The 21,965-nt window shown below is 42.1% G+C and overlaps 1 protein-coding gene across 10 annotated transcripts in view; it reads left to right on the top strand.

Annotated features, from left to right (window-relative positions):
- The window catches only part of LOC148034644 (SPX domain-containing membrane protein OsI_08463-like), a 203,071-nt gene that overhangs the window by 124,863 nt on the left and 56,243 nt on the right, over positions 1-21,965 (top strand). For all 10 annotated transcript variants that reach the window (XM_087679579.1, XM_087679573.1, XM_087679578.1 and 7 more), the window contains 3 exons: positions 7,338-7,436; positions 7,538-7,992; positions 8,079-8,347. In XM_087679579.1, coding sequence (XP_087535705.1) covers positions 7,338-7,436; positions 7,538-7,992; positions 8,079-8,347 — 823 coding nt within the window. The remainder of the gene's footprint in view (positions 1-7,337; positions 7,437-7,537; positions 7,993-8,078; positions 8,348-21,965) is intronic.

Raw genomic sequence — 21,965 nt, 5'->3', positions numbered from 1 at the left:
CGTGTAGCTGAGAATGACTGATTTCAAAGCATTGATACGAAGACCAAAAGCATGACCAAGAGAGTCCAAACATCTAATGCTTTGCGAAGATTATCCTTGTCTGCACGCAAAATCATAAAGCTGTCGTCAGCTAAGGATTGACTAATGAAGTGTTGTCCAAAAGGAAGAGACAATCCAGCTGATTGAGTAGAAGCTGCCATATGAGATAACATCGAAAGAACTGGATGAGTCGCAAGGGCAAAAAAGAGAGGACTCAAAGGGCAACCCTGACTCACATAGCGGGCAAGGACAAATGGCTCGGTAACACCACCATTCAACATAACTCGTGAAGAAGCCGCAACACTAATGGTGTAGATCAGACGAGACATCCGAGTACCAAAGCCCATAGTAGACATAAGTTCTGCAATGAAAGACCAGTCTAGATAATCAAAAGACTTTTCCAGATCCAATTGAATCAGTACCACCTCCTGATTAGAGTGCCTTGCATAGTCAATAGCTAGTTGCACATTTAAGACATTATGCAGAATGTTTCGGCCCTTAATGAAACCATATTGAAGAGGATGCACAATGGCAGGAAGATGCTTATGGAGCCGATTCTCCATCACTTTGGAAAAGATTTTATACATAGAACCTATCAAAGAAATTGGTCGCCAATGTTTCAACATAGATGGCGAAGGAACTTTTGGAAGCAGTTTAATAACTCCTTCTTTCCATGAGGAAGGCATGAATCCTGTTTCCCAAACCTGCTGAAACATAGCTGTCAATGGTTTCACTAGTTGGGTAGCAAAACCCTCAAAGAATTCATTGGTGAGACCATCCCAACCCGGACTTTTATCCTTGGGCAAGTGTAACAAAACATCCATAACCTCTGCCTTAGGAATATCTATCTCCAAAGTAGTTTGCATGTCATGTGAAAACTGATTGCGGACCAAATCATAAAAAACTGAGCGGGTATGAGTAATTTGGTCTGAAGGTGGAGGAGTAGAACTAAGAAGGTCTAGAAAATAATTCATACACATATTCACAATAGTCTGCGGATCAATGACCATTTGACCTTTTGCATCTTGGAATCTAGTCATATTCTCTCGAGCAGGAGAGGCATGGAGAGCTCGAAAGAACTTATGAGTCTGACAAGCACTATCTTGCAAATTCTCCATCAGATTTTGCAATTTGGCTTACTGATAAGATTTCAACTGAAACTCTTTAATAAGATCAGCCAAACGCATAGCCAATGACAGCAGAAATACATCATCTGGAGTCTCCACCAGTAGAGAATGAACCAAAGCCAGTAATTCCTCCATTGCTTGTCGACGCCGCCGACAAAGAGAGGCATGATGTATCCCATACTGCCAAACAACCCGCTGCACATTAGAGAGCAATTGTTCAAAAGAAGCAATGCCCTTCGAGGAGAAGTCCAATAAAAATCTATCAATCAGTTGCTGCATATAACCTTGAAAGATTGAATGCTTCAAATAAGACGAGTTGAAACGTAAAGGAAGTCTATCCAGAAATTGCTTAAAAGGTGCAATGGGTTGTACAAGCATCTCAAGCTGTTTGAGTCCCAGACACTTGAGAATCCTATATGGCCCACAATATCTTGGGCTTAGTTTCTCAAATCATCCCAAGGATAATGAACTCTTTTTAGAGTGGTCACAAACAAAAACTACGTTTCCTTAAAAATTTGTTCTTGTCTTCCTAGATCATCAACATATGCTACTTTTCTAATCCAAATGGTTATATCAAATCAAGTAGAAATTCGACTATTGAGTCCCTTGATAATTTATTCATGCACCACTAGCTAGATGCACACTCTATCATGTGGTAATAATCTCAATTATTTGTCAATTTGCCTAGCATAAATTTTTGACTAAAATAGGCTAATATATTTATGAAATCCAATTAAATATCTACTATTTTGTTGTTAATGAGGTGACTAATGCTTATATTTTTGACTATTTTAAAATTTTACCTATTACAAGTGTAAAAAATCTATTGTTTTATAAAATTTTGTTGAATATTTAAGCATAAACTACTTGATTTTGGGCACTAGAATTGATAGCATAATTGATCAAAATTTCCCTTGCACTAAGTTTCATTGAAGATGGGTGGACATGCCACACTAAAAGGTCCTACATCATTAAGCACGCTAACCTTTTTTTGAGTGGGGTATGGTGGATGGGAGAAAGAAAGTAGATAGGATGAGGCAAGGATTTACAGCTTAGTGAATTGCTTCCTCAAGATAAGCTTGGTCTTCACCTTCTCTCTTGCTCTCAAATGTCCATATATTTTATTGCTCATCTCTATCGAACATCGTCCAACTTGCCTCTCATGTCATTTACTTACAATGGGCCTTCTTTTTATAGTTTTTTTGGGGGGGGGGGGGGGGGATTCTACTTATGTCATGGGATCTTTGAGATGTCAGCATGTGTGAAGAGGAGGGAAAAAGATCTAATTTTCTTAAATTCAAAAATCCATATGTCAATTGTCTTTTGCAATTTCTCCAAGTGTCAATTTAGTGGGGAGAAGTATAAAAATATCCATAGAATATTTTTCAAATACATAAATGGAAGGGGTATGGTCATTTGATCCCTAATGATTGGGGGATACCCTCTATTAAAGGTTAATTTATGATTTTTAGGGGGGAGTACTATCTCTCTCTCTCTCTCTTTTTTCGTGAAGATAATTGAATTAAGTAGTAAATATCTCTCTCTCTCTCTCTCTCTCTCTCTCTCTCTCTCTCTCATCTATAAAATAATGGAGGGGTTAGTTTTTTCAATGTAGAAGGGGGGGGGGAGATATGATGAAGCCACCAATGGCGAGGGGAGATGAAATGATGATGATAGCGATGGGGGGGGAGTGAGGTGGAGGACAATGAGGTGGTAGATGAGATAAGGGGGGGGGAATAAGTCAACAACCTATTTCAAGCCACCTCCCTCCCTTATTTATTTTCATTATCTTTTCTATTTATTCAATTAAGGTATTAAATCTTATGGCTTTATGCCCAGCTCCCACATGAGTTTGCTCCTATGCATCTCTTATGAGTCAGTTTCTATGCATTGCTCTTTATCAAAATATCATGCAAGGTTCTTTCTAAATACCTTGTTGCATGATGGGGAGAAATACAATTGCAAAGTCGATGCATGCTTTGGGAGGAAGTCCTGATAAGCATAGCCAGGTAGGGGGAGATAATGTCGCAAAGATGGGACCATTACATCCTTTTCCCCTTAAAGAAATCAAGATGTCCTCATCTTGAGAAAAGCTCGAGGTGGTCTCTCTCGAGGATGGACTCCTCAATCCATATATCATCCTCTATAGGGAAGTCTTTCCATTGGATAAGGTACTCTTAAGGAGTAGAATTCCTAAGAGGCTTTTCCTTGATCTCTAGGATTCTATCAGGCTGAACTTCCAAAATCCCTTGATTTTGCATTATAATTTGTCCATCATCTAGGACATGATCATGGTTGGGAACATAAGACCTCAAAAGGCTTATATGAAATGCATTATGAGCTTTGAGATGAGATGGAAGTTATAGTCTATAGGCCAATGCCGTGGTTGTGTTGATTGGAGTGTGAGTAGTTTCTCTTTTGAATTATTTGTTTAAAGATGGATCCAATTTATCACTAATGATGGCACAAACATAGGCTCTGGATCTATACCCTACTCCTTACCCTACTCCCTGTCCAGCCAGCATTATGCCTTACCCCGTCGTGTCCACATTTTCGATTATTGAAGTTTCCTTCCTTAAGAGGATTTCGAGGAGCGTTAGCATAGGTGTTTATTTCCTTGTTGAGGCATTTAGCACGGATGTAGCCTAGTTTCACTAAAAGCAACACGGCTCATTATTCCGATTCCTATTGTTATTGTTGCATAGTTTTTGGGAGTATTAGCAAGCTTTATGCAACCTTGATTAAAATTTGCATATTGATAGTTTTCTCTAGATCTTTTGGCATAAGGAAACTTGTTGAATTGGCTTGGAAGAGTAGCCACCAATGGTTGTACCCTCATCAAGGCATCTTCTAGGGTCAGTGGGACTTATTGATTCCAATTGCCCATTGAGAGGTGGGTTCACGCCTTGGTAGAAACATGCCACCTAATGGGTCATGGACATGTGGGGTGTATATTTTTCTAGTGTAACAAATCAATAATAATTATCTTCAAGAGTTAACTCTTGTTGCTTGAGGTTGAAGAAATCATTCATTTTAAGAGTCTGATAGGTATGAGATAGATATCAACTTTGGAGTGTTGCCTTGATTTGGCTCCACATCATAGTGGACATAGAGAGAGCCTTACCATGGCACCATTGTTTCCACCATAGCCATGCTTCTCTACTAAGCCTCAATAGAGCGATCATTGCTTGATTAGTTGGGATGGTTTCAGTAGGGAAGAAGTAATCCTCCATCTTCTCAATCCAAGTTTTGAGACTTATCTTTATCATTATTCCTTTACCATTAAACTCACGTGACTTGACCTATTTGAGTAGAAATATCCTCTTTCTCGTCTAATAGGTCAGCAATAGCTAGAATAGCCACTGATGGTGTTCTGAATCAAAGGAACTTGAAAGAATTTTGATACCTTTTACCATAGTATGTATTTAAATAACTTAATTATTCTCAAGATCATCGCTTTCATAAGCAAATGCTCCGTTATAGGAGTCAATGATTATATTTATTTTCTAGCCTAACACCTTATTGCAATTATGGTGAAATTTTTTCAAAAATAGGATTATATACTCACAAGTTGTTTGTACAAGGCCAAGTAATATCTACATAAAAAGGGAGTTTATATGTCCTCTAGGAAGTGGTGATTTACAAGCTTGCTATATAATACTTAGCCATGAAATTCTTGTATAGAGATCATAAAATAGGCAAAGGGTTCACTTAGGGTATTGAGCCCTAAATATACACTAGGTTGGAAAGATTCTTGATCTCATAGTTGTTATCCCAAGATCTAGGTGTCACAATAACTTGATTTGGTTGGCTACTTTTGGTGACTTGATGATAGACCTAATGATTAACGGTCATTGTCTCACCATCTTTGTACCCCATGGAGTTTGTCTTTGGCTTGAGTTTGTTTGACTTGAGTAGAATATAAAAAATTGAACCAATTGTAAATGCTTAGCCCATCATATCCTCCATAAGTCATATTCTATATTACTTACTAAATTAACATAAATGGAGTAATAAATATGCATTAGACTCCAACCAAAATAGTTGGATCAACCCTAGATATTGGCATATTGAAAATTTATAGGAGTGAAAATGTTTTCCATAGTTTGAAATATTTCCTCTCGCAAAGAACAATTGCATTGAGATCCTGACCAATATACTTTTTAAAAAAAACTCATGCAACACAATCAACATGGTTGGACTAGCCCTAGATATTTATTGAAATTTTGCAAGAGTGAAAATGTTATCCATGGTTCAAAATATTTCCTCTCTTAGAGCAAAACTGCATTGAGATCTTGACTGATATACTTTGGGAAATAGCTCCACTTACAGTTCTTCCTGCAAATAATTTCCATAGTGAGCTTCAATTAATCCCTATGTAGTTCTAAATACAATGTGTTAGGTGCGAGCCCATCAGCTGTCTAGGCACGCTTTTAGCGGTCTATCGAGAAACGAATCTAAGCATCGCTACCCGGCAGTCCCATGGAATATTCTAAGTTTTGTCACCTAGGGTTTTTCGAATCCGCCTTGCAACGGAACGTTCACATGCCACTAGGATCGACCTGAAATTTGGGCTTCTAGTGGCCAAGGTCTCCTAACAATATTCTAGCGTCGGATCTTGGACATCATACTTTATGTAGAGATACCCAATCCGAAGCAGATCCATACCGCACTTGGTTCAAAGAGAATGGGAAATGAGAGGGATGCACCGCTCAACCTCTCTACCCATAGGGCATAGTCCCATTTCGGTCCCCTAAAACGGTATGAATCGAGTTCTAACCTAACAATATCTAAAGGTCGAACAACGGTAAAATCTTGTGAGAAGACTCCCAGTTCTCTGGGACCACCTTGCCGTAGGACAGACCCATGGGGGGTTCTGCCCACCTGCTTCCCTTAATAGCTTTAGTTTTCTAATTAGGTCCTACCACATTTATGTGTGACACTTAAAGTCAGCTTCATTAATTAAGCCTTTCAAAGAACACGGTTCGTTCGCATAACTTATAGCACAAACACGAAAACAGAGCAAGCAATCTATTGACAAACAAGTTCTAACAAGTTCCTTAACTTATCTTCAAGTTAATCTTGCATTGTTTGGGAAGAATACAATTGGTTTTTTTGTTGGTTTATTGAGCAACATCCTAAATGCTTTTACATTCAACTGGTTGTTAGTTTGTTGTTTGGATGATTGTTCCAAGTGCTTATGATTTATGCTAAATGCATGGCAAAGGTCTGTGATGACAAGTTGCCATGGGGATAAAGGAATGTTTTCCTAGAAACTGATATTAGGGCTGGATGCCTTGTTGCACTGGATTCCTAAATGATTTAATTAAGGAAGGATATGTTGCACGGGTGGATCATCTCCATGATCGTACCGCAGATTAACTCGAGAGGGCACTGCTCGATTCATGGGCCAAAGGTCTTGTGGTGAAAAGGCCAACCACGGGAATGATGTTTCGCTCCTAGTAGCCCTGTGTTTTTTGTAACCTGTTGGCTCCATATGTTGTTATATACATTTTCTTTGAGTCTATTTGGTTAGCCTGAAGGCCCCTTTTAAATATCTCAATTCAATAATTCAAATTTCTTCATGAAAACACACACACAAAAATGTCTATGTGCATGGGCATGTGGCATGCGTTGTTCACATGACTTTGATCACTGTTTGTGCATGACAATGCAGGACACTCATAATGTTCAAGAGCTTCAACAAGTGCATTTTCCTACTAGTAGGCTCTTGGCTTTTTTGGCTTTTGTTAGCGTTGCCTGTCAAGACATATGCTATTACAATGGTGCAGTGACAAAGTAGTGGTTCTTGTTTCTCTAGTGGCAAATTTGAAATATGGCTTTTTCACGCTGACTAGACAGCCTCTTCCAAATCTGATAATTGTTTTATTCAGTGATCTTTTTTTTCTGGAGAGAGAGAGAGAGAGAGAGAGAGAACTTCTTCTCTTGATGGCTTGGTGTCATCAACTATCTTGTAATCAAGTAATCTTGTATTTTTTTCGTAATTAATACAATTACCTTTTACGAAAAAAAAAAAAAAAAGAGAGAGAGAGAGAGAGAGAGTGTGTGTGTGTGTGTGTGAAGTGCAAGTGTGTTTACATGTGTGCAGCAATATTTGTGTTTTTCAAAGAGACAAAGCAAGCTTATGAAAGAGCTCTGTGTGAACCACAGGGTATTGGAGCCATGGTAGGAGCGCTTACTAGAAGTCTTGCAGAGTTGAAGTATCAAACAAAGTCTATATATGATGAACCTGCAGGTTTTCACATGGAGGTAAAAATACACTTTGGCTAGGCACCTATCATCCATCTTTTGATGCATCTGGATGTATGCCAACTTACACTTATACTGCATATTTCTTGAATGCTGTGCAGGATCCCATCATTCATTCCATCAAAGCTGCCCAAGAGCGGCTAACAAACTCAACAAACTTTCTTCAGTTTATTGCCAATCTTGCATTTATTGATGGAGAGAGTGAAGTCCCAAGGGCTGAAGATGAAGTCATTGGAGAACAATATCATTTTTGGTCTCTTGTTCTCAATCTCACAAATACATTCCTTTACATGGTAAATACTTATATCATTGTACCCTCTGCTGATAAGTATGCTTTCAGCCTTGGAGCAGCACCTACATTATGTGGTGTGATCATTGGTTCAATGGCAGTTGCACAACTCGTCTCGTCTGTTTATTTCAGTGCATGGTCAAACAAGTCGTATTTCAGGCCTCTTGTGTTCAGCAGTGCAATTTTGTTTCTGGGGAATGTGCTATATGCAATTGCATATGATCTAAATTCTCTTTCCACTCTTATTGTTGGACGGCTTTTGTGCGGGTAAATCTTGGCAGACTCTGTTTATATGCTCTTGTGCTTTATCCGCCGTTAAACGAAAAGAAAATGACCAATGATATGTATTGCAGTTTAGGTTCAGCAAGAGCAGTGAACAGGCGTTATATTAGTGATTGGGTACCAATCAAAGGTCGTCTAAAGGCTTCTGCTGCGTTTGTCACTGCAAGTGCTTTGGGTATGGCAGCAGGACCTGCCTTGGCAGGAGCGTTTGAAGTTCACAAGTCTGTTTTGGGATTTACATTGAATGCAAATACACTGCCTGGCTGGGTGATGGCTGTGTGCTGGCTAGTTTACCTTCTCTGTCTTTGGCTGGGTTTCAAAGAGCCGGTAGCAAGTGAAGGTAAACATTGGTTATCCATATTTTGTTTCTGCATTTATAGTAAGACCTCAGTCCTGACACTGACAAAGCATCTTAGTTTTCTCGCATGCAAGGAGATTGGAAAGAAAGAGTTATGCAGAGAGTTAAGGTCTTATTTAGACACTGGCTTAATGTTTTTATGTTGGATTGGCATAGGTGTATAATATTGATGTTATATTGAATAATCGTGGTTGTGTTCTCGTGTTTGATTGGAAACTAAAATTTATGATAAAGGCTTTATTTTTTGAGGTCTTTTGAAGTATATTGCAAAAGAAAAAATGAGCCCCTCCTAACTGCCTCTGAGAGTTTGAATGATCTGCCCTATCATGTGAGAGTGTCTTAGAAGTGGAAGTGTGCTATGTCATGGCCTTACCACATTTGCTGTTGAGATGCATCAAGCAATAATACAAGAAATAAGTCCCCATCTGTGGCAATGTCCTGCAATTTAGTCCCGAGTGTGGGTCACTCTGATTTGATGGCCCGAAGTATGAAAACTGGGGCTCCCTGGAAATCTTAATATCCACATGTTGGTCATTTGCATGTAGTCTAAGTGAACCATATCACTCTCTATTTATTTAGGCAAACCAGAAATGAATGACTGCCTTCTGAGTGGCCTCAAAGACCAGCCTGAGAGCTCTCCTCTTGACCTCGTGTGCTCTAGGGTAATCCCAAATACTGTCACTGACTCTCTTGAGTCATACAACAACTCGCACAAGCTGTGGAACTTCATGAAAACCTTGCAAGCCAAGCACCTAATGCTCGACCCCTTTGTATTTGAAGCAAAAGAAAGACTGCAATCCTCCTGGGCCTGAAGCTCTCCTTCAGTCTCCTTCAAAGTGTGTCAAGGCTGAGTGATGCCTATGCTTATCAGTGTTGTGCAGCAGCTAGAATCCCCCTAGTCCTACTTGTCTTAGTCATCCTGCATAATCTGGTTCTGTACTAAAAGAAGGGAAACATGTTTTAGAAATGGATCTCTCCATACCCCTTCTCCTATATCTGAATTTAGTCTTTGTAAAAGTCTCCTCTAGTACCCCGTAAGGACAAGTGACTGGATCTGGGTAAGTATACCACTTTATCACAATGGGCTACAACCTTGATCCTTTGGTGAGAACACATATCTCCTAGTTCTAACCTTCTCTCTCTCTCAGAAGAATTGAATCATGCTCTCCTATTGCAAAGCAAAAGCCTCCTTAACTGTCTGTGGGTGTCGCCAATAGAAGAATATCACATAGAGGTTAGCAACTATTTTGAAGGACTCCTAAGATTGCTGAAGAGAGGATGAGGCAGCCTCTCTCTTCAACAAGACTGTTAGGAAAGATGTGATAGCATCTCTCTTCCAGCTTCAATCAGAATCAGAGTCAGTCTGGACATACTCTAGGCTAGAGCAATCGTCTTTCTTAGAGATAAAGATTATGACGATCAAGAGGAGGTAATTGGATGAAAGACTCTAATTTGGAGGGGGTTCCTAAGAGGTTTAAAGTTAGACTTGTTGACAAGGGTTGCTGCAAGCTGATGTCAAGCCCTTTTTCAAGGCTCTGGCTTTGATAATATAAAAATCCCATTGAATAATAGGCAACCGAAGGCAGCAGGCCTCGTCTCCAAATCATTAGTGTAAGAGATATGTACAAAGCTTTGATAGTATAAGCATCCCATTGAATAATTTGCAACCCAACTCAGGCCTTACCTCTGAATCGCTAGTGTAAGAGATCTGTACATTGTTTCTTGCTTGGAGGAGAGTCTTTGACAATGAACATGAAAAGCAAGTCTCAACTTTGGCAATCTAGATCAATGATGTCAAGTCTACCTCTGAGCCTTGGTTGAACAATGGCATCCCAAACGATCTTCACTCTAGTTGGGCTTCAATCACCACACCTGACCAAATGCAATTTCAGATGAGTTCCTTCTTGTGTCACATGCAAAGTCTATAAATATTGAGTAAGGAGTAATGTGTCTGTAACATGCCTGCCTATTGGCTGTCTAAGCACGTTTTAGCGGTCCATCGAGAAACGAATCGAAGCGTTGCCGCCCAGCGCTCCTAGGGAATATTCCGGGGTTTGTCGCCTAGGGTTTCCGGAGTCCGCATCGCAACAGAACGTTCTCGGCCAACCCACTAGGATCGACTTGAAATCTGGGTTCCTAGGGCCAAGGTCTCCTAACGGCATTCTAGCGCCGGGTTTTGGACATCCTACTTTACGCAGAGATACCCAATCCAAATCAGATCCATACCGCATGCGGTTCAAAGAGAATGGGAAACGAGAGGAATGCGCCGCTCAATCTCTCTACCCGTAGGACATAGTCCCATTCGGATCCCCTAAAATGGCATGAATTGGATTCTAACTTAACAATACCTTAAGTCATCATCGGTAAAACCTTATGAGAAGCCTCCTGGTTCTCTGGGACCACCCAGTCGTAGGACGGACCCGTCGGGGATTCTACCCACCCGCTTCCCTTGATAGCTTTAGTTTTCTCATTAGGTCCTACCACATTTATGTGCAACATTTAAAATCAACTTCATTTATTAGGCCTTTTAGGACATAGAGTTCGTTCGCGTGATTTACAGTATAGACACGAAAATAGAGCAAGCAGACCTTTTGACAAACAAGTTCCTTAATTTATCTTCAAGTTAATCTTTGTCTCTTGCCCATACAGGAGAATTATGTATCCCTTTTGTCCAACAAAAATACCTGGTCCAAATCACATGGCACGAAAATTTCCATCCTTTATCTAGAATAGGATCTTCCAACGTCCCAGACGTTGGGCTCACGGAAATCTCCAACTCCATTCTGGACATGCAAGGGGTGTCCAGAGCTCCACCTAACCCACAAGCGGTCTAGGAGTGAGATGCCATTTCTGTGGTTGGCCTTTTCACCACTCGACCATCAGCTTGTGAATCGAGTAGTGCCCTCTCGGGGTAATCCGCGGTGCGATCTTGGAGATGATCCACGCGTGCAAAATATAATTCCTTAATTAATCCAATTCAGAATCAAGCATAATCAAGGCAATCGGTCCTAATATCATCTTCTAGGAAAACATTCATTTATTCCCATGGCTACTTGTCATTACAGATCCTTGCCAGGCTTTTGTCATCAAACACAAGCACTTGGAATATTTATCCAAATCACAATGCAACAATCAATTGATTGAAAGAAAAACATTTAGAGTGTTGTTCAATCAACCAACAAAACTAATTGTATTTTTTCCAAACAATACAAGAATAGACGCGATAATAATTCCATCGCAGATTCGCTCTCCGCCTTGGGATCAAAGAGAGATTCTAAGAAAAATTTACTTAATACTTGTATGTACAATTCTAATGTCATTCTTTTTACGATTATGCTATTCATAACCCCTGATCGATTGCTCTATCAAAACAAATAAGCCATACGTAACTAAGTGCAATTAACTTTCCTTAATACATGCACTTTGTAAACTCCATCTTTCAAATATGTGAGAAGAGGCTCATCTCTTCCCATGACCTATTCTCGTACATCATAGCATGGAGGCTAATGCATCTTATGCAAGAATCAAAGCAAGCATCTATCAATTTAGAAATACATTACTTACTACCGGAACTGCAATTGGATTGACAGTGATGCCTTCGCCCGAAGCTTCGTTGCTAGTTGTAGGATTGCCATCCGTACGTGACATTCTTTGCTTGGAGGCCATCGTCCACAAATAGACTCAAGAGATTAAGAAGGCGGAATAGATTCGAGATGGAAGAGTATAAGAGAAGATGGTTAAGTTGAGGATCGAGATAGAGGGAATTGTGCAGCCTCTCGGGATAACTCTTCTTCCTCTCTCTCTCTCTCTCAAGCTCTCTCACAATCTCTTGGAGGGATATCCTTCTCTCTACCTCTCTCTCGCAGCCTCTTGGGGTTTCCTTATGCTCCCTTGTGCCTCCCCATGCCTCATATTTATAATGAATTAGAGAGGAGGGGATAAGGCTGAGAACAAGAGTAAAGGGGCTGTTGGAAGACTTAATGATATGATGCTCAAATCATAAATCTGATAGTTGCATTGGCTCCAAAAGGGGGGTAAAACTCCAAGACACTAGGTTAGAAAGCTCTCAGTTCACTCCTTCTTTTCTCTGTTCGAAATGCTGTCTACTGCCTGTAGACTGCGATTGCGGCGCACGCGATTTCGCCTGTCACTTTTCTTTATTTTTTTCGTTTTATAAAATCTCCAAAACTAACTAAAGCATCACTTGTCTTTTCTTTTAAATGACTTTTAGTTCTATCTTTTTAGGATAATATCTAAAATAAACTAGTTTTTTATCCAAAAATCTAATATTTTTAGACCATCCAAACTATACACATTAATACTAGTGATTAATATGGCTCATAAGTCTTGTTCACGTTGTAACTTCCGTGAAGGGTGGCTACGGTCCTTGTCAATCCGAGAAAAATGTCGGATTATGACTCTCGGTTTATTTTAAAATATATTTTTAATTAAATAAAAATTATTAGCTATTAACGTTAGTTAGTTTTTACCTTAGTCTTTAGTTAGTAATCTTACTGACTTATTAACCAACTAACAAACTTTCGAACTAACCAACTAGCTTTTATTGCGTGGAAATATTGCAATGTCACATGATTTCCATGTTGATATAGTGTGTCCCATTTTGTGCATGGCTACTATAGTTCTCACCACTCTATTTCAGTCTAGACTTTCATGCACATTTGATGTATTTGCTATGGTGTGTATGTTTGGGTATATTTATAGGTCTCATTATACATTCATTTTATCCCTACATCGTTAATGGTTGTTACTTCTATTGTCACAAGTTATGCATGAGAGGCCTTTCAGCCAGTGGAACACCGTCCTTGTAATGGATCTTATCAAGATGCATCAGAGTTACAAGGGGACGTCCCATGCCACATCACCCACAAAGTGATGGGAGTCATCACATTCTAGGGCAGTAGTGGCTGTTTGTAATGGGATGGATGTGATGGATTAATGTCCCCACATTGCCCAACATGAAGATTTTGGGTCACCAGCTATCTCGTGGGTGTTTCATCTCATCTTTGCCTGTACTTTTCAGCATGCAAGCCTGTCCAAACAGCCGCATACATGGATGTCCACCTTCCCATGTGAAACACAATGCTATTGGACAGATACAGACATTACCACACCAGCTCAGAATTGAGATAGGGTGTTATACACACGTCTGAGGATGCACACATCTGCCATTTATGCCACCAAGAGCTTGAGTGTGAGGAGCACTTTATTTGTAGATGTACTATATATTAAGAGATCAGAGGGAGATTTCATTGCCTTTTCAGGAGAGGTTTGGGCCTCTTAGTAGGGTGATGTAGTACGAGGACCAGAGATGCCTAGGATTGTTCTTATTGGAGATCCCGGCATACAGAGAAAAGCTTGTGAGGAGCAAGACAAAAGAAAGGTAATTTCAGTGAGCAAGCGGGTTCTTATAGAGTTTTCCAGTTCTATCTCCAGAGCTAGCTCACTACATGCTTCTATTACAGACGCTACCAGCGGCACCACACCATCCACAAGTCAGCGGAGTCACAATAGACCAAGTAGCCACACTCTGTAGAGCATGGCACCCACCACCCCATCACCGTGCTCAACATCCTTACCTCTACTAGATTCGGGCCATCATTACTCACCAATAGAGACAAGTACCTCTCCTTAGTGGACTTGATGTCTTGGACCACCCCATGAGAGTTATTCTTGCCTCAAGGAGGGTACATTGTTTCTAGTGAGTCATATTGATCAAGGTGGGACCCTAAAGGTCAGTTGAGGGATTGTTAGGGTGGGACCCTATAGATTGGTTGAGGGATTATTGAGAGAGCATTTTGTACACGATGGTAGCCTATACTTGCAGTAGTCATAGTTGGTCGTTTTCATTTTCATTGTTCTTCTCTAGCTGAGATGACATGGTCGTTCATCGATAGTTGTTAGGGAAGTTGTTCCTCAGGAAGCGTTCATCATGTTGGGTATTTGACTCACGCCTTACTTACGCCTACGCTCATATGGGAGTGTCGGTGATCAGTAGGACACTGGGGCACTTTTTACTCTCGGTAGGAGAGGTTTTTTCCCCCAGACTTATGGTCTTATTGTCGTATGTACTTATGTGCTTATGTTACACACATTTGGGCACTTAGTGTGTGTCGGGTGTGAACACCCCCCTACAACCCTAAGGTTTAAGGGTTGTACTTTGTACTTTTAGATTACACTCATTCAGTCTATTCTCTTGGGTATCGTGCTTCAACTCTGTCTGTCACTCTCACACTGTCTACTGAATCTCTGCTGTACCTTGATCCTCTGCTCTCACATTTGGTATCAGAGCTCAACTCTGAACTCAGCTCCAGGCCGTCAGCTCCAGCCGCCACCACAGCTCCACTTGCCTGTCCCAGCGCGCCACCAGCAGGAGCCGTCAACATCAGTCTCGTCACGTCAGCTGCAAGCAGTGACGTTTGCCAGCGTAGCCTTCGCACGAGTGTCCGCCTGCAGTCAAACTCTGTCAGTCTAGTCAGTCCGCCTGACATCAGTCTCGTCACGTCACGACTGACATCAGTCTCGCTCACGTCAGCAGCTCGCGCGCTGTTCGACAGCACAGTCTTCGTCAGACGATGCTCGTCAGAACACCGTCAGACCACGCGCAGCCCACCTGCCCGCCTGCCGCCGTTTTAAAACGTTACGTCAGCAGCCCGTCGCCTACCCAGTCCACGTCACTCAACGAAAGCACTGCAACGACTGTCCTACGCCCGCCAGTCAACGTCCTATCCACCGTTTTGACCACGCGCAGCCTGCTCGTCTGACGACCACGTCAGGTAAAATTTTCAACTTTTTTAAAAAATTTCAGCCCAGAACACAGTTCTGGAAGCGCAGGTTCACACGCGGCAAGCACAGAACAAGTGGGGGGATAAATTTCATGCAAATTTCTGGACTGGATCGTCAGAAATTTTGGGGCTTTTGTGTATTTGGAGGACAGTTGCATTTGAACTGCTAATACAATCACAGAAAGACTGTTTTTGACAGAAATTTTGGCAAAAATTTTGGGGATTTTGACATAACAGTGTTACAGTGCACTGTTTGCACCTTGGGAAGCGTGCATTAAAAGACAGTTTTCTGACAGAGTACGCCCTTGCACATTAATTGCAGAAACGTATTTGCTGCAATTTCTGAAAATTTGCAGATTTCCAGTTAATACTGCTTTGACATTGTTCATTTTGTCTTTGGAAATTTTGTCATCATGGCAAATCAGGGAGGTGATGTTTTTACGTATGTATCCAAGGAAGACAGACTGGACGGAAACAACTATTCCCTTTGGTCATTCATGATAAAGAATGTATTAGTGGCCAAGAATTTATGGGATTATGTCAGTGGAGAGGAAACTCGACCGGGAGTTGTAGCTCCCGTTACTCCTCCCCAAGGCGCACGTGGACAACGGGGACCTCAGCCCGCTCCACTTCAGCAACTTCCACCCAGAACTGCAGCTCAAAAAGCTTGGGATACCCGTGATGCATAGGCCTTGTCGCTGATTGCTCTGGCAGTTCAGCGGTCCATCATACCTCATATCCGTTCGGCATCTTCTTCACGAGATGCATGGTTGACTTTGGAGCATATGTTTGCAGGAAATAATGAGACTCGGATCTCTTTCTTGAAGAAAGAGTTGGAAACTCTGAAGATGCATAAAGGTGATTCTATGCAGGATCACTTAAACAAGATTGAGGACTTGAGGGAGCAGCTCATGAATGTAGACGAGTATTTTTCGGATGCACAGTTGATATCCACCACCTTGAATTCCTTACCTCCTTCGTACTTGTCTTTTCATACTGCATTGAACCTCACCATGAGGATTGCTGAGCACCCACTCACTTTAATTCAGCTGGTTAGCTTGCTTCTAGAGGAGGAGCAAACACGGAAAAATAGTGGTGTGGATGCTATAGTCTCTGAGCAGGCTTTTATGGAAAAACAGAAAGGCAAGAACAGCAAGGTGAAAAATGCTTGACAAAGTTCTGGCACTTCGGGCACATCGCAGAATCAGTCACAAGGGGGGACACAACCAAAGAAAGGAAAATGTCATTATTGTAAGAAGCCCGGCCACTATATCACTGAGTGCAGAAAGCGCATTGCCAAAGAGAAGAAGAAGGAGTCAGGAATGTCTGTTTCTACTACTCCTTCCACTGCTAGTGAGTCCGCGTCCTTTGTTGTGGACAGGGACTATTGTTTTTGCACTTGCAGTTATGACATCTCTTGGGCCGATAGAGCACTTAGCTCTACAGAGAATGCTGACACTTGGTTCTTTGACAGTGGTGCTTCTAGACATATCACATCTCGTAGAGATTTGTTTGCTTCAGTTAGTGCACCTCCCGTTGGAAAATCGGTACAGTGTGCAAATAATGCATCATACCCTGTTCGTGGTATTGGGGAGATTCAGCTCACAGCCATTGATGGCTCTATTCTCCGCCTGCAGGATGCTTTGTTTGTGCCTGGAATAAAGAAGAATTTGCTTTCTATTTCTTCTTTGGCACGTTGTGGTATGCAGGTTACCTTTGATGATGACCGTTGCATGGTTCGAGAAAAAGAATGCATGACATTGGTCTTGACAGGATCTTTGTGTCATGGTTTATATGAGTTGGATGCTCTTTCAGTAAATCAGTCAGCATACTTGACATCCACTCTTACTCCTGCTATGATACAGGCGGAGTTATGTCATGCTTGTTTAGGGCATGTAAACTTTGGCAGCTTGATGCTTTTACAGCGTACTCAAATGCTGGATGGCTTACCTCTCTTGGAGAGACCTCCTGAGCACTTATGCGAGGGATGCATTTTGGGGAAAATGCATCGGTTCTCATTTCCTCGTGATGTTGCTTTCAGGGCAACAACCAGATTGCAGTTGGTTCATTCATATGTTTGTGGGCCTATGCAGACCATGTCATTGGGTGGTTGTTATTATTTTGTGACATTCATTGATGACTTCACACGTTTTTGCTGGGTCTATTGTTTGAAAAAGAAGTCAGAAGTGTATGATGCATTTTTGGCTTTCAGTGCACTTGTTGAAAACCAATCTGGATGCCACATTAAGACTCTCCGTTCGGACCGAGGGGGGGAATACATGTCCTCTATGCTGAATTCTTTTTTGCAGCAGAAGGGCATAGTACATCAGTATACTACAGCTTATACTCCACAGCAGAATGGGGTAGCAAAGAGGAAAAATCGGTCACTCATGGAGATGGCCAGATGTATGCTGAAGGCAAAGAGCTTGCCTCATAGTTTTTGGATGGAAGCAGTCATGTGTGCTTGCCATATTTTGAACAGATGCCCTACCAAAGCCTTGAAGACCATCACACCATTTGAGGCTTGGAACAGCCGTAAACCTTCGGTTGGTCACTTTCGTACCGTTGGGTGTCTTGCCTATGCCCATATTCCACAAGTACTTAGAAGAAAATTGGACAACAAGGCTGTTAAGTGCATTTTTATGGGATATAGCAATGAGAGCAAAGGCTACAGACTCTATGATCCCGTTACTGAGAAGGTTTTTGTTAGCAGGGATGTTGTTTTTGATGAAAAATCAGAATTATCCTTGGCTGGTTTGGACACATATTAGGCTGCCCGTGATGTTTTTGAAGGGCTGCTGCCCATTACTTTTGGTGATTCAGCTGGAGGTTCACAAAATGAACCTAATGTTCAGCCAGCTGCTCCTATGGAAAGTGCAGAAATTCAGCCATTGGCTGATCGGAATACTCAGCATAATGCTGAAACAAAAATTCAGCAAGAGCTTGCACACAGCCAGGATGTTAGACAGCTACCTAGATGGTATTTGCAGACTATGCAAGATAGTCCTTTGGATGCACCCATGGCTGGTCGTACTAGAAGGCAAACTCGTTTGCATGATTCAGCACATACTATGGAGTTTATTATGGCAGCAAGTACTTTTGATAATGAAGATCCTGAATGTTATGAGGATGCACAACACAATGTGCATTGGATGGCAGCCATGCAAGCTGAATTAGATTCTATTACTAAGAATCAAACTTGGGATTTGGTGTCCTTTCCATTTGGGAAGAAAGCCATTGGAACAAAATGGGTCTACAAATTGAAAAGAAAAGCAAATGGATCCATTGATAAATACAAGGCACGGCTGGTAGTTAAAGGCTACGCACAGAAAAAGGGCATTGATTATGAGGAGACATTTGCTCCTACTTCCCGTATGACGACCATCAGGTCTATGATTGCTTTGGCTGCACATTATGGTTGCCATTAGCTAGATATCAAGACTGCATTTTTACATGGGGAACTTCAGGAGGAAGTTTATGTACAGCAGCCCATTGGTTTTGCAGTTGAAGGCTCAAAACATTTGGTATGCAAGCTCAAAAAGGCACTATATGGTTTAAAACAAGCTCCTAGAGCTTGGTATGAAAAGATAGATGCTTTCTTGCTTGGTCAAGGGTTTCTAAACAGCTCATCTAAGTCTACCCTTTACGTATATAAAGAAGGGGGATCTATGCTGATTTTATGTCTTTATGTTGATGACCTTTTGCTCACTGGAACACATGCTGATCAGATTTCAGCATTCAAACAAAATTTGCAGCAAACTTTTGACATGTCTGACGTGGGAGTTTTGCATTACTACTTGGGCATCCAGTTCATACATAATGCTCGAGGTATTGGGTTATCACAGTCAAGGTATATTGGGCAGCTTCTTGAGAAATTTGGCTTACAGGATTGCAAGCCAGTTAGTACTCCCATGGAACCTGGACTGAAACTGTCATTACATGATGACAGTGATTTGTTTGATATACATACATATGCTCCTGCAGTTGGATGTCTTATCTATCTATGCAATACTAGGCCGGACATACAGTTTGCAGTTTCAGCTTTGAGCAGGTATATGCATCAGCCATGTATGTCACATTGGCAAGCTGTCAAGCGTGTTTTTCGCTACTTGTAGGATACTCGTTCTCTTGGGTTGCTTTAAGCCAAGGGGGGACCACTGCATTTACATGCTTACAATGATTCTGATTGGGCTGGTGATTATGATACACGTCACTCTACTAGTGGCAATTGTTTCTTTCTTGGCACTTCTTGCATTTCTTGGCTTAGCAAGAAACAATCCACTGTTGCCACATCGTCATGTGAAGCTGAATACAAGGCAGCTTTCACTACCACAGTTGAATGTGTATGGCTTAGACGCTTGCTAGCTGATTTGGATGTATCTATTACTAAGCCTACTCTATTGTTCACTGACAGTCAGAGTGCCATTGCAGTGGCACGGAACCCAGTGTTTCATGCTCGCACGAAACACATTGAGATTCACTATCACTTTGTCAGAGAGAGGCTACATGCAGGTGATATCAACCTTGTCTATTGTCCTACCACCAGTAATGTGGCAGACATCTTCACCAAAGCTCTTCCTCGTGACAAATTTGAAGCATTTCGCGATGCTTTAAATTCGATATCCTTTGGTAGCGGATGATCCTTGTACTCTTGATCACTCTTCACTCTAGGGGGGTTTGTTGGGTATTTGACTCACGCCTTACTTACGCCTACGCTCATATGGGAGTGTCGGTGATCAGTAGGACACTGGGGCACTTTTTACTCTTGGTAGGAGAGGTTTTTTCCCCCAAACTTATGGTCTTATTGTCGTATGTACTTATGTGCTTATGTTACACACATTTGGGCACTTAGTGTGTGTCGGGTGTGAACACCCCCCTACAACCCTAAGGTTTAAGGGTTGTACTTTGTACTTTCAGATTACACTCATTCAGTCTATTCTCTTGGGTGTCGTGCTTCAACTCTGTCTCTCACTCTCACACTGTCTACTGAATCTCTGCTGTACCTTGATCCTCTGCTCTCACACATCAGCAGTTGTCAAGGCATTTGTGTGGCCGTTCATCAGCGTTTGTATCTCTTTCTCTGTTCGTCAGCCTCCTGCCCTGCCCCCACCCTGCGCTCCCACCCTATGAGCCCCACCTTGCCCTTCCCCAACTTTTGCCCCACCTCGACCATGCAGTTCCACCCTTTAACCACCGCCTCAGCTCTGCCCTGCCTCGTGCTGTTCTGGACTCACCTTGCACTTCCTCAGCCCGCCTCTCCCTGCTCAGACCCCACCACCTGCTCAGTTATGCCATCATGCACTGCCTATTCCAGTCCCAGTCTTCTCTGCCCAATCCCAGTGCTTTCCAGCCCCGCCTTGCCCTTCCCCAACTTTTGCCCCACCTCCGCCATGCAGTTCCATCCTTTAACCACGGTCTCAGCTCTGCCCTGCCTCCTGCTGTTCTGGACTCACCTTGCACTTCCTCAGCCCGCCTCTCCCTGATCAGACCCCACCACCTGCTCAGTTATGCCATCATGCACTGCCTATTCCAGTCCCAGTCTTCTCTGCCCAATCCCAGTGCATTTCCCCAGCCCCACAGCCACTACACAGCCCCCAGATTGATGCATGAAGCCCACATCCACCCAGGCACTTGAAAAAAATCCCTTGTGTACCCGAACCCATCCGAGCACATCTAGCCTGACCATGGCATTTTGGTGACTATTCTTAAACAGGCAGCAACTGAATCTCAAAGATATGATGGGGTCCCCCAAGAAAATCCAGGTATCCCCAACATCCAGCAGCTGCACAAGAGGGGAGAAGAGTGAGAAATACTCAGTTATTTGGAGCATCATTGACAAGGTGACAGATTCTCACATGAAGAAAGGCCTAGAGGCGCTCCGAGACATGTGCAAGATGCAGGATCAGGTTATGGGAAAAAATCAAAGATATGATGGCAGCAATGTGTGATGAGGTCATACAACAAATCAGGGAGAATATGGATAAGAAGGTGCAAGAAAGGAAGAATGGAATATACGATGAGATTACAACACACTTCACCTTTTGGAAGGAAAACATTGAAGCCTCTCTCCAAGAGACAAATAGGGTGATTGAAGAACTCCTGCCTGAGAACACTGAATATTGGAACTGGCTTGACCTCCTTAAGGAGGAGAAATGGGAAATCACCGAAGCAATGCCCAACAATGTACAAACTGATAGAGATGAGCTGAAAACATGCATGACAAAGGAGATTTATACATGGGTGACCATAGTTAAACAAGCATAAGCGGGAGTGGCTGAAAACTCCAAATGGATCGAAGTGGCAAAGAAGACACCAACAAAGAAGGAAGAGCTTGAGAATGTAGCACTTGAAGAGGAGAAGAGAAGGAAAGTTAGAGCCTTGCTCGTTTGGGTGGTTGGGTGGAAAGAGGGAGATAGCCCTCTAGAAGATGCTAAGAGCATATGCGGAAAAATGGGAGTGGAGGACCCCTCCATTGTGGAAAATGCATGGCGTGTAGGGAAGGATCTAGCTGGCTCCTTATCATCAAATTTTCTGATTTGGAGTCATGATGAGCCTTCCTCTCCGGAAAGAAGACTCTCAAAGGATAAAAAGTATACCTTGAGGATAATTTTATGCTTGTCAAGGTAGCCCATTGCAGGGAGTGCATGCCATAGATTTTGGAGGCCCACAAAGCAAGCAAATGAGCAAAATACGAGGAGGAGCGCATCTTTATTATAGATAGGAACCAATGATGGGACGTGGCCTTTGAGACACTCGAACTTCGCAGTGTGGAACTGTAATGAAGCCATGAGGACGGA

This window comes from Lygodium microphyllum, chromosome 6 (genome assembly GCF_053477565.2).
Source record: "Lygodium microphyllum isolate KBCC chromosome 6, Lygodium_microphyllum_v1.1.10, whole genome shotgun sequence".
Lineage (NCBI taxonomy): Eukaryota > Viridiplantae > Streptophyta > Polypodiopsida > Schizaeales > Lygodiaceae > Lygodium > Lygodium microphyllum.
The sequence above is the reverse complement of the archived record's forward strand: the minus strand, read 5'-3'. Positions and strand labels throughout refer to the sequence as shown.